An 11,946-nucleotide genomic window follows, 5' to 3' on the forward strand; every position below is an offset into this window, starting at 1 on the left:
TGATAATAGGATGCAGATTTTCTATCTAACAAAGGTAAGGTCTTCAAATTGGAAAACAAAAAAATGTGGTTGAGAAGAGAAGAGATGCTTGAAATGTGTGGTACACAATATCTGCTGTCACATCCTCTGACAGTAGCAGACATAAATGCTTGATGTTATGTGCAAGTGAGAACATGAGGATTAGCTTTTACCAGAGGTGCTGCCAAATCTGACAAGACAGGAGGAGGCAGGGAGAAGCTAACAGCATGAATACTGGCTGGTGAGTGCAGAACGGGAGTGGTCAGGTCCAGGAGCACAATGGTAGAGATATTCAAAGACACAAGCACATGCCAACAAGCATGAGTGCATGCACCAGGACCACAGTTTTAATGGCTGATGAATTTCCTAACTTCACAGCAGCCTAATTTATGAAATCTCAAGCCTAGAAATAAGCTGTGCAACCTGGCCAGCAATCAAACCACCAGTGAGCTTTATCAGCTGATCGACAGCCCACAGCAATCATAACTTCACATGTAGGCCCAGTGAGTATTCGATCAGCCCCCGCAGGGACTGCTCAACACAGTCTTGTGGCAGTTTGTGAAACAGTCACAACATTCAGTCAATTAATTTGTGTTTCTGGGAACAATGTTTCACAGTTTTTTTTTGTTCCTGGTCACAAATTTCTCCCCTCAGCACAGTATTTGGGGCTCTTCAGATGTGGTTAACAAACAAACAAACAAAACCAAGTAACCCTCAATTAGGTTTCGGCAATAAAGGGTAAAATGACAAAACTTCCAAAATTTCCAGTTTAGTACAGAGTTGGCTCACCTTAAATCCATGGGCCTTTACATCATGTTGTGTGTCGAGTTACATTAATTATGTTCTTGTGTAAAGCTTTGTCCTGAGTCTGCGCTGCTGTTGTGCTGTTTCTAAATATAGACTATTTTAACTTCATCTCTTCTTCTTTGTCTCTTGCTCTTCGCTGCAAGTTAGGCCTACTGTCTCTACTCCACTGTGGAAGACGGGTATCCAGTACGACCTGTATACCATGATAAATTGAACATAGCCATCTTCACTGATTGGTGCTAACACAGGACCATTGCTTTTCCTTTCTTTAGCATAACCTTATGAAAAGACGCAGCTTTGGGTTAACAATAAATTTGCTAATGGCTTAAAAAATTAAATTTGGCTAGTCAGCTCATCCCAAAGACAGAAAACCCTCACAAACTATTTAAAACCAAGTACACATGAAATGAACAAACATCGACCAGGCAAACATTTAATGCATACTTTAGGTGCTATATGAAACTATTAATCACATTCTTCATTAATCAAATCAGGTGTGGCTGAAATGTGCAGCACTTTGCAATGTGTGCAATGTGGCAAACTCAAACAGTATCAGATTTTAGAGTTTGGCTAACCTTAGTATTGCTAGCAGCAGTAGCCTACCCTACCCTAACAGCAGCTAGCATCCTCATCCTGGTGCAGAATCTGTTCACACCTGGCTTCGATTCTCCGGTTACATTCCAGGTAACTCTGTAGAAAGCCGATTTACAGCTTCTCTTTTTGTTTAATACATCAAAGTACTGCAGAATAACACTGGTTAGCAAGAGGTCTGCTCATTTAAAACTTCCATTTGTCATGGTCCGCGGCCCCGCGTCCGGGGTGCTGTTGGGATGCCCACGCCCACGGGCGTGGCTGCTAACCCCACACCTGCATCCCATCCCAGGCGATCACCAGGTGGACTATTTAATCCTGCCCTACCTGCTGCTCCACGCCAGTCCGTAGTTGCCTCTCAGCGGTAACGTACACCTGCGGGAAAAAAAACCCTTATGACAAATTGTCCATTGGAACTGACTCTGTTTTACCCTGTGTACTCAGATCACAACTCTGCGTTTTTGCGAGCCACCTGCCTGTCCACCTGTCCGCCTGAGATTCGGAAGCACTATCAGCCTCGCCGTCTCGACCCTTTTGGAGCCCCCCCCCCTCTGGTTCACTCAGCCCGGCTACCTCCGTAAGACGTATACTCCACCTTCCCTCGTATGCTGCCTTTTTTCCGCACCCCAGTAATCTGTTTCTCTTTTTTTGTTTTGCAGCTTCTCACAGCCCCGCTCTCGGCGTTCCCTGCGCAGTTCACCTCCCCAGTCCCTCGGTTTCTTCTGGTTCCATACGTTGTTTTTTCGGCTACCCTCACGGGACACCTTTAGTTATAATAAATTTGCTTTCTTTATTCCCTCCTACCCTGGTGTGTGTGTTCTGCTTCTGGGTCCAGCTTGCGCACGGAACTTCGGTTCATGACAGTATGGACTGGCCAGTATGGACCCAGCAGATCCACTCCGCTATTAATAAACAGGGCGCTATCCTCGGTCGCCACGATCAGCAGCTCCAGTCTCTCCAAGACCGTTACCAAGAGCTCAGCGACACTCAGGATAAGCTGCAAACCAGGCCACCCGACCCCGTGCACCGCAGTGTTTCGCCTCCGTCGCTGGAACCCTTCCACGGGGAGTTAGACCTGTGTGGGGGGTTCCTTTTCCAGTGCTCCTTATTTTTCAGCCGCACGCCTCACGCTTTTCCCACGGATGCCGCTAAGATCTCCCACTTCGTGGGATTGTTACGGGGGCGTGCTCTAGCATGGGCTGAGGCTTACTTAACCTCTCACCCCATTCGCGAATGTGAGTACGATGAATTCCTGGAGGAGTTCCAGGCTACATTCTCCCCTCCGGTTTCGGAGGACGATGCCGCGCAGAAGTTGCTGGGGCTCCGTCAGGGGCGGCGCAGTATTGCGGAGTACCTAGTTGACTTCCGTACCCGAGCGGTCGCCGTAGGTTGGCCCGATTCGGCCCTCCGTGGGGTTTTTTTGCGGTCACTAAACGACCAGATGAAGGACCAACTAGCATTTCACGAGGAGACTAGATCCTTTGAAGAATTAGCATCCCTCGCCCGTAGGATCGATAGACGCTTGCGGGAGAGGGATGCCGAGCGGCGGCTTAAGCCTATGGGCTCCGTATTGCGCCCCGGGATCCGCGTTTCTCTGCCCCCGGCTGCGTGTGCGCGCTCTCCGTCGCCTCCCCCGCCCGAACCCATGCAGATCGGACGCTCTCGGCTGTCTCCGGAGGAGAGGGAACGCCGATTTCGGGCTGGAGAATGCCTGTACTGTGGGAGGCCCGGTCACCGCATCGCTGTTTGCCCGGTCCGCCCAAACGACCCGGCCCACCGGTGAGTTCGGGGATACGGGTGGGCAGCGCTCTAAGCACTAGTAGACCCCGATTGTTACTGTCCGTTACTATTGTGACTCCTAACCAGACTTTTACATGCCCCGCGTTGGTGGACTCCGGGGCGGAACAGAATCTTATGGATGAGAAGCTGGCTAAGAGGTTAGCTGTGTCTCTTACCCCACTCGAACCGCCCATCCCTGCGTCCACATTGAACAACCAAGTGTTTGCATACATAACTCACCAAACCGCGCCTGTACGGTTAGTCACATCAGGTAACCACCAAGAGCAGCTGTCCTTTTTCACTTTTCCCGCTCCTGACACCCCGCTTATCTTAGGCTACCCCTGGCTACAGAGACATAACCCACACATAGATTGGGCCGGAAAGAGTATCGCGAGCTGGAGTGTGTTTTGTCTGGCGAACTGCCTGAGGTCAGCCGTTCCCTCCGCCTCAGCGGAACGGAGTCCCGCCCCGCCACCCGCACCGGATCTCTCTTCCGTGCCCTCCGACTATCACGATCTTCGGCAGGTGTTCAGTAAAGACGAGGCGCTCTCACTCCCGCCTCACCGTCCATATGACTGTGCTATTGAGCTGCTCCCGGGTGCATCGTTGCCCTCCAGCAGATTGTATAACCTGTCTCGCCCCGAAAGAGAAACCATGGAGAATTACATCCAGGAGTCGCTAGCTGCAGGACGTATTAGGCCGTCCTCCTCCCCCTGTTTCTTCGTGGGAAAGAAAGACAGGACGCTCCGCCCGTGCATCGATTACAGGGGGCTGAACGACGTCACCGTCAAAAACAAATATCCCCTCCCACTCATTAGTTGTTTTTAACTCACTCCAGGGAGCCACAGTCTTCACCAAACTGGACCTGCGGAACGCCTACCACCTGGTACGGATACGTGAGGGCGACGAGTGGAAGACCGCCTTCAATACTCCGCTAGGGCATTTCGAATATCTGGTGATGCCGTTCGGGTTAACGAACGCCCCGGCGGTTTTTCAAGCCCTAGTCAACGACGTGTTACGGGATTTCCTGAACGTGTTTGTTTTTGTGTACCTGGATGATATTCTGATTTTTTCCAGGACGCTTGAGGACCATCGCATCCATGTGAGGAGCGTGCTGCAACGGCTGCTCGAAAACAGACTGTATGTCAAAGCGGAAAAATGTGAGTTCCACGTCTCATCCATTTCCTTCTTGGGCTACATCCTCGCAGGTGGGCAGGTGAAGACCGACCCGGTGAAGGTTAAAGCGGTATTGGAATGGCCGGTTCCGGAGTCACGGAAGAAGCTTCAGAGCTTCCTGGGGTTTGCGAACTTTTATCGCCGCTTCATACGGAACTACAGCCAGGTGGCCGCACCTCTCACCCAACTCACCTCACCCAAGGTGCCTTTCACATGGTCCCCTGAAGCCCACGCAGCCTTCGCTAAGTTGAAGCGATTATTCACGTCCACACCCATTCTAACCCATCCTGACACTTCAAAACAGTTTATTGTTGAGGTTGATGCGTCTGATGCGGGAGTTGGGGTGGTTCTCTCTCAGCGGTCCGGGCCCCTGAATAAACTCCGGCCGTGCGCCTTCTTCTCACGCCGTCTCACCCCCGCGGAGAGGAATTACGACATCGGCGACAGGGAACTCCTAGCAGTAAAACTCGCATTGGAGGAATGGCGTCACTGGCTGGAAGGGGCCGAACAGCCCTTCCTTATATAGACAGATCACAAGAACCTACTGTACCTTAGAACCGCCAAGAGGTTGAATCCACGTCAAGCTCGCTGGTCCCTGTTCTTCGCCCGCTTCAACTTCACGCTCTCCTATCGTCCCGGGTCACGGAACATCAAACCCGATGCGCTCTCCCGTCAGTATTCCCCCGACAGTGAGGCGCCCCCCCGCCACCATCCTACCCGCCGCCTGCGTGGTGGGCGCTCTCACCTGGGAGATTGAGGAGACCATTCGCCGAGCGCTCCCGGGGGACCCTGACGGCGCTTCGTTCCCGCCGCCGCCCGGGGAGCGGTCATCCACTGGATCCACACAGCACGATTCACGTGCCACCCGGGCGTGAGCAGAACGGCCTCAGCAGACACTTCTGGTGGAAATCGCTAACACGGGACGTGAGAGACTACGTGTCTGCCTGTGCCGTCTGCGCTCGTAATAAGTCATCCACTAAGCATCCCGTAGGTCAGCTCCACCCGCTCACTACACCCCACCGGCCCTGGTCTCACATCTCCCTTGACTTTGTTACTGGTCTCCCTACCTCTTCTGGAAAGTGTGTCATCCTCACCGTTGTGGACCGGTTTTCTAAAGCCGCTCACTTCATCCCGCTGGCCAAACTGCCCTCGGCTGCTGAGACTGCCCAAGCATTAATCACTGAGGTTTTCAGGCTCCACGGAATTCCCCTGGACATTGTCTCCGATCATGGTCCCCAGTTCACCTCACAAGTATGGAGGACCTTCTGCTCCATTCTCGGCGCCAAGGTCAGTCTGAGTTCCGGTTTCCACCCGCAATCCAATGGGCAAACTGAACGTCTCAATCAGGAGCTGGAGACTATGCTGAGGTGTGTGGCTAGTCAAAACCCCTCCTCCTGGGTTACCTACCTGCCCTGGGTGGAGTACGCCCATAACACCCTCACCTCGTCCTCCACCGGATTATCTCCTTTCGAAGCGTCCCTCGGATATCAGCCTCCACTGTTCCCTGAAGAGGACTTAACTCTCTCCGTCCCGTCAGCTCCACATCACCTCCGGCGCTGCCAACGTGTGTGGCGCAGCGCTCGCCGCGCCCTCCTGCGTGCGAAGGAACGACACGCGCACTACGCCGATCGTCGCCGCGCCCCAGCCCCTGACTACCGGCCGGGACAGAAGGTTTGGTTGGCTGCTGGGAACATCCCGCTCCGGGGCACGTCCCGCAAACTGGCTCCCCGTTTCATCGGGCCGTACGAGGTGGACCGAGTCGTCAACCCAGTGGCGGTCAGGCTCCGGCTTCCGGCCTCTCGGCGTGTACACCCCACGTTCCATGTGTCTCAACTTAAGCCGGTCCGCCTCAGCCCCCTGTGCCCTCCTTCCGAGCCCCCTCCTCCCGCCCGGCTCATCGGCGGCCATCCGGCCTATGCGGTCCGGCGGATCCTGGATGCGCGCCGGCGCGGGCGCGGCTGGCAGTATCTCGTGGATTGGAAGTTGGAAGTAACAGACGTGTCTCACTGATGCCAAAGCCTGGCTTGTCATGCTCCATTGTTTTACATCTTGAGGGCTGGGTTATGTTAACAAAATCCATATTTCTATCATTGAAAGTCATGCTGCTGGGGTACCAAGTATGTAAAATTGTGATGCAAGAGGACGAAATGTCCATATGTGATGTGTTAGAAAGTGTTTGACAGACTGACCGCCGTTTAAATCAGTCAGCAATTAACAAGGAAACTTACCTGATCGGTCTGAAAACTCTGCTCCCTTTGAAAATTGTGTCAAATTAACTAAACTGCAACATGCCAGTCATTGTCAGAAGAGAATGACACTGATGTGCACGGCTCCTCGGACCTCTGGCATTTATCAACTAATTGTTTCCACAGTAAATACACCCAAACTCAGTTTCAGAGTTGCTTTGCTGAACTTGTCAAACACATTTAAATTTCTACGTCTGTGATGTGCCTTGAGTTTGAAAAGCCATCTGGCACTCTGACAATGTGGCTCCGTATTAAAGGCAAACCTGTCATTTAAGTGCCAGTAATTTGTCAGTATCCCAGTTTAGGTTTTCCCCTCACATATGAGACTCTAAACAAACGTGGAGCCTCGTACGGTTGCCACGTGTCCATGATGCTTAAAGCAGGTGATCGGACATTTTCCTGAGCAAACAAAGGCTCAAAAATATATCCAATAAAAAAGGTGTGGCTACTAAAATTAGAGTACCATCTTTTCTACATTGCTTTTTATTCGTATTTGGATCAGAGTTGAAGTGTTGGTATGGCTTTGAGCAGAAGGTGGCACGACGTCCTCATGTGTGAAGGTGAGGCCCTATGCTAATGAAAATATGTATGCGCTAATGTGACAGGGACACCATCTCCTGTCCCCAGGTCAGTCCGTGCTCGTCCGTGTGCTCTTTAACAGCTTTTAAAGGCAAAGCAGCCATGTAGCCTGGAGGGCAGCGGCCATATCCTGCAGAGATTAGACAAATTAAAGCAGCACTTAAAGTATATGGACCTGATTAGCCCCAGTAATGAAATCAAGCCTGACACCATGGTTCCCCTTTTACACACAAACACGCACACACTCAGTTCCCTCTGCCTCTGATGTGGCACTGCTCTCTATCGAGCCTATAAAGCCTGATAGCGAGCTGCACACACAGCCTTTCTCTCTCCCTCTTTTCTTTAAATCGCTCACCCTGCAGCTCATAAGCCACCTCCTTCTCCCTGACCCCCTCCTTCTATACTCTCTCTCTCCTTCTCAGTCATCCTCTCATTTCTGGAGTAAGTGTGCTCCCTAGTGTTGTTTCCACCGCTGAGAGCCGGAGATGGAGGAGCAGAGGAGAGGCTGCCTGTAATCATTCCTTTTGTCTATGAAGCAGTACCTTTGCAGTAGTGGCTATTCTATAGAAAATAGAGGATGAAACCTTTGTACTTGTTCTGTGCAAAAACGCTTTCAGAAGTTCAGCCAAAGCTAATTTGAGGGCTGATTTATGTTCGGCTCAGACAGTACCATATATCACTGTGTCACAGAGGGCAATACAAAGAGTCAAAGCTTTCTGCTCTATGGGAATCATGAGCAGCATCTTTTTTCTTTCCCTTCACCTTGCTTACATCTGTGGGAACTTAAGTATCCAAAGCCTGCTCAGAATGATGTGGTACGGTGGTGTGTTTGCAATATATGAGTCATTCCATGGAAAAATCAGTGACTCTCTCCCACCTACCCCCCTCAAATCAGTCGCAGGGGGCTGTTTGTATAACTTTAGTTTTTACCTTCATTCGATAAATATATTTGGATACATTCACTTCCAACAGAATCAGGCTGAGGAAAAGGCAGCCATCTGCCTCGACTGGCTGGAAAGGCAAGGAAAAGAGAAGAACAAATAATACTTATTATAGACGTCATTCATGCAATCTCCATCTAACTTTAACAACACTTTATGTAGTTTGTTGTACAGACTGTTTAAATGTCACAAAGAGATCCAAATACCAGAATAAACAGCCGCCAATTTTCTAAAACTTATCCAGGTCCAATCCACAAGAAGCTCACTTCCTTATTCCAAGCCACATCTTCCAGCAGTGCCCGAGGTGTTTCCACTGTTGTGCCATTTTTGGTAAGTGGTGACCCACCAGTTATATGAATTTTTCTTTTTGAAGCAGCAGCTAACTTGGAGTGAATAGTCCATTCATTTCTGTTGGAGAACCATGGCCTCAGACTCAGAGAATCACTGCAATTTAAGCAAGTATAGTCTAGAGATCATTGATCAACGAAGAGTATGGGTGCACATCGTCCACAAAAAGAAGCAGTAAAAAGGTGGTGACCTTGCCAGATTTAGGAACAATTAACAATAGTCTCACTCAGAAAACTTTGTATGTTGGAGAGTGTCTATTGCCAGATGAAGGTAGTGTCCAAAGTATGTGGTACAACCAGTCTGTGGGCTACTTTGAGTGAAATTCTGGGATTTTAATCCGATTTTGCTAATTAGCATGTATGATGCTTGCTATCCAAGTTAGATAGCACTAGCACTAAGATGGTGGGGATCAAAAACCTTTAGAAGTCCAACCCCAAAACTGATGAATGTTATGGTGACTACATTCAGCTATAAATGGTTGATTAGTGGCATAATTCAGGGGGTTGAGTGGGCCACATTCCATGCTCCAAAGTTGGTTGCTGTTTCTTAAGTTTTAGGATGTCTTCATTAAAGCACAATGTTGTTGCTTTGAATTACAAGGACAAGATACAGAAATATTGGTGACTAGACATCAGATGATGTAAGAAATCTGATGCAAACGAATGTCGGCTCTGTCAATGAGGTAAAGAAATGCTCATGAATAAATAGATGAAGCCTGAATGAGGACAGTGGCAGCAACGGATAACATGCAATTGCTAATTAGCTCAGTGCAGAAATGAACGAATATACTATAACAGTCATGCATAAATTTAACTTAACTGACATGCTGTACGTGTATTAAATCATACTCGCTCATTCACACAAAACACACACACACAAGCATGATCAGCTGTGTGAAATGACAGCGTGTCACGTTGCACTCCAACACTATTCACATTCACAGCTGCACTTGTGCTGAAAAGCAGTCTGTCGTCGAGCCTTTTTATTTGACAGCTGTTCCAAAAGGACTGCAGCCCTATCTATTGCTTTTTTATTATCTACATGCATTTTTTTCAACATGCTCCGACACTTGGAGGGCTTAAGGGATAAGGGAAATAGCGTATCGGTTACTCAGGCGCTGTGAAAATGCATGTAATGCTCTCTATAACCCCATTGTTAATGGAAACAAATCCAAGAACCACCCCGGCGTGGACCACATATCTCTATAACTTTTATGAAGTGACGGTCATTTGGACCCCAGCTCTCTGCAGGTACCATCCTTTCTAATTTCATTTTGACCTTTCCATAAATTCACACCCATTTCCCCAGCCAGGGATGCAGCACAGGAAGATCTTTAGTATTTTAAATTGAAATGTTGTAATTGAAAGAGTGCCCGGAGCAGAGAAATTATAGGGTATTCATTTTTTATACTGATACCCCTGAGAAATGCAGCAATAGAAGCAAGTGAGGACACCCTGCATTACTCACTGCAGGGGGGAAAAAACCCTGCTCTGGACCTTTCCATCAGCCCTCCCCTGACATGCAGAACATTACGTACACAATGTAGGAGTAATACTCTTTTGTATTTTTCATCCATGAAATTGTGCCAAATGAGTGCAGAGATTTAGGAGCACCGCTTCCGTCATCACCTTTTGCAATTAAGCAAAGCCACACAGGAGAGCGGCAGGCTCGCCTTTCCCATCGCCACACAGGAGTAATTTGAGAAAGCCAGCCTTGAGGCTGTCCTTTAACAAGCTCGCCCAGTTCGCCATATAGCCCAACACTCTGAAGTCAGCTGGCTTTAAGTGGCTGCATGTCACTCTGAGGACCAACTGACAAACATACACAGCGCCACTTAAATCTGAAACTATAGGCATCTCGATGCCATTCATAATGCAGCAACTACAGAAGGGGAGTCGTGCTCTTACATGCGAGCAGCAGTGCTCCATGTGCAAAAGGAGTTATTTGAAAAATGCTGCTGTGCTGATGCGGAATAAACGCAGCTAAAGACAGCCGCTGTATTCTGGAGGCAGCTGGCTCGGTGCAGGCTTGTGTGTTTGTCAGCTGGCACTCCAGAGGACCGTGCATGCACTGTCACACATGAATCTGTGGAGATTGTTGTCCTGTTTGCTCCGCTCCTGCTGAATCTCAGTTTCTCCACCCGCCACAGGAAATGTCCTCCCATCACGATTATGGGATGAATGTAGCCAAAAAAAGAAGGGAGGGTGTGGGGTAGCAAAAGACAAACTGCAGATCGGGGGGGGGGCAGAAAGGAAAGTGGCCTCTTGTTTGGCATGAAAAGAGAGAGGGTGCACTTCAACCAGAATGAGGGGTCGATTTGATTTGCAATTACCCCCCAGATGATCAGCTGGTGTTTGAAGTTGATTGCTTCCTGGAGTAGAAAGTTCTGGAGGGGCTTTGACTCCTGACGACCTCAGGGCAAGCACGGTGTGACCCGGGAGCCCGGGATGTGCCCCGTGCACATCAGTCATGCAATCCATCCTCGTCAGAATCAGACAACAGATGTCTCTTCCCGTTGGCTCCATCTAACTGACCAACCTGTGACCTGGAGAAGAAGATGCAGAGAAGCATGTATGGAAACAACACAATACACACAATCGCAATTTTGAGAGTCTACAAGTGGACGTAGAAGAACAGAAACCTCATATGTGTTTGTGAAGTCTTTTCATAGGCAAACACGCTAACCCTTTGAAACCGTGACTGAGCAGCTGCGTTAAAGACAAATCTAATTGACCTGCCTGACTGGCTGTGCCCCATAATGCAATAGAAACTTAAGCCTAGAGATCACTGCTAATGCTATCCCTCTATCCCAGCAGATGACCAGGGTGTGGATCTAAAGGCAGATTTGATTACCTTGATTAGCGTGTTTGTAATTGGCTAATGTGTGAAGCAGGAAAGTATGTCAGAGAGAAAACAAGAGAAAAACAGAGCAGGGTCCCTCAGATATTTTCAAAATTTACCAAGCATGAAAAGACTGTTTATTGTCACACAGAAAATCACTTACTGCTATAAATGTTTTTTCCAACTAGAGTTTGGTTTTGTCCACTAGCATCATGCTAATAAAAAACACTTTGCAACTGCAAATGAACTTTATTGAAATGAAGAACTGAGAGAGGCAGATGGGAAATTGAATGAATTCTCAGTGCCTTTTCCATCTCAACTGTCTGATACCCGCAGTTTTCCCCTCCAAGAGCCTTAATTTCCCCTCAGTCAATATTAATCTTTTGCTCGTGACATTTGCAACACCGTATTTAGATTAGATTTCTTGATTTGCAGCACCGAGCTGTGTCACCCCGCAGTCTATTTTTACAGTTCTTAGATTGAAATCGCTTGTCCTGTAGCAGTGCTACTGTTGAACTTATGCCACCAAACTAATGATTTCTGAGAAATCATAATTACAATAAATCTTTGCCAAATAGCAATCAGAAAAAGATGGGAGATAAATGTATGTATGCAGGTGG

At 48.7% G+C, this 11,946-nt stretch overlaps 1 protein-coding gene across 1 annotated transcript in view; it reads left to right on the top strand.

The window, feature by feature from the left end:
- Positions 1-2,857: 2,857 nt before the first annotated feature.
- Positions 2,858-11,946, top strand: part of LOC309690442 (uncharacterized protein) — a gene marked incomplete at its 5' end in the record, with an annotated part of 30,147 nt that continues 21,058 nt past the window's right edge. Inside the window, 2 exons of the mRNA XM_082507474.1 lie at positions 2,858-3,195; positions 8,382-8,467. Coding sequence (XP_082363600.1) covers positions 2,858-3,195; positions 8,382-8,467 — 424 coding nt within the window. The remainder of the gene's footprint in view (positions 3,196-8,381; positions 8,468-11,946) is intronic.

The sequence above is a fragment of the Aulonocara stuartgranti genome (genome assembly GCF_965226115.1).
Source record: "Aulonocara stuartgranti genome assembly, chromosome: 16".
Lineage (NCBI taxonomy): Eukaryota > Metazoa > Chordata > Actinopteri > Cichliformes > Cichlidae > Aulonocara > Aulonocara stuartgranti.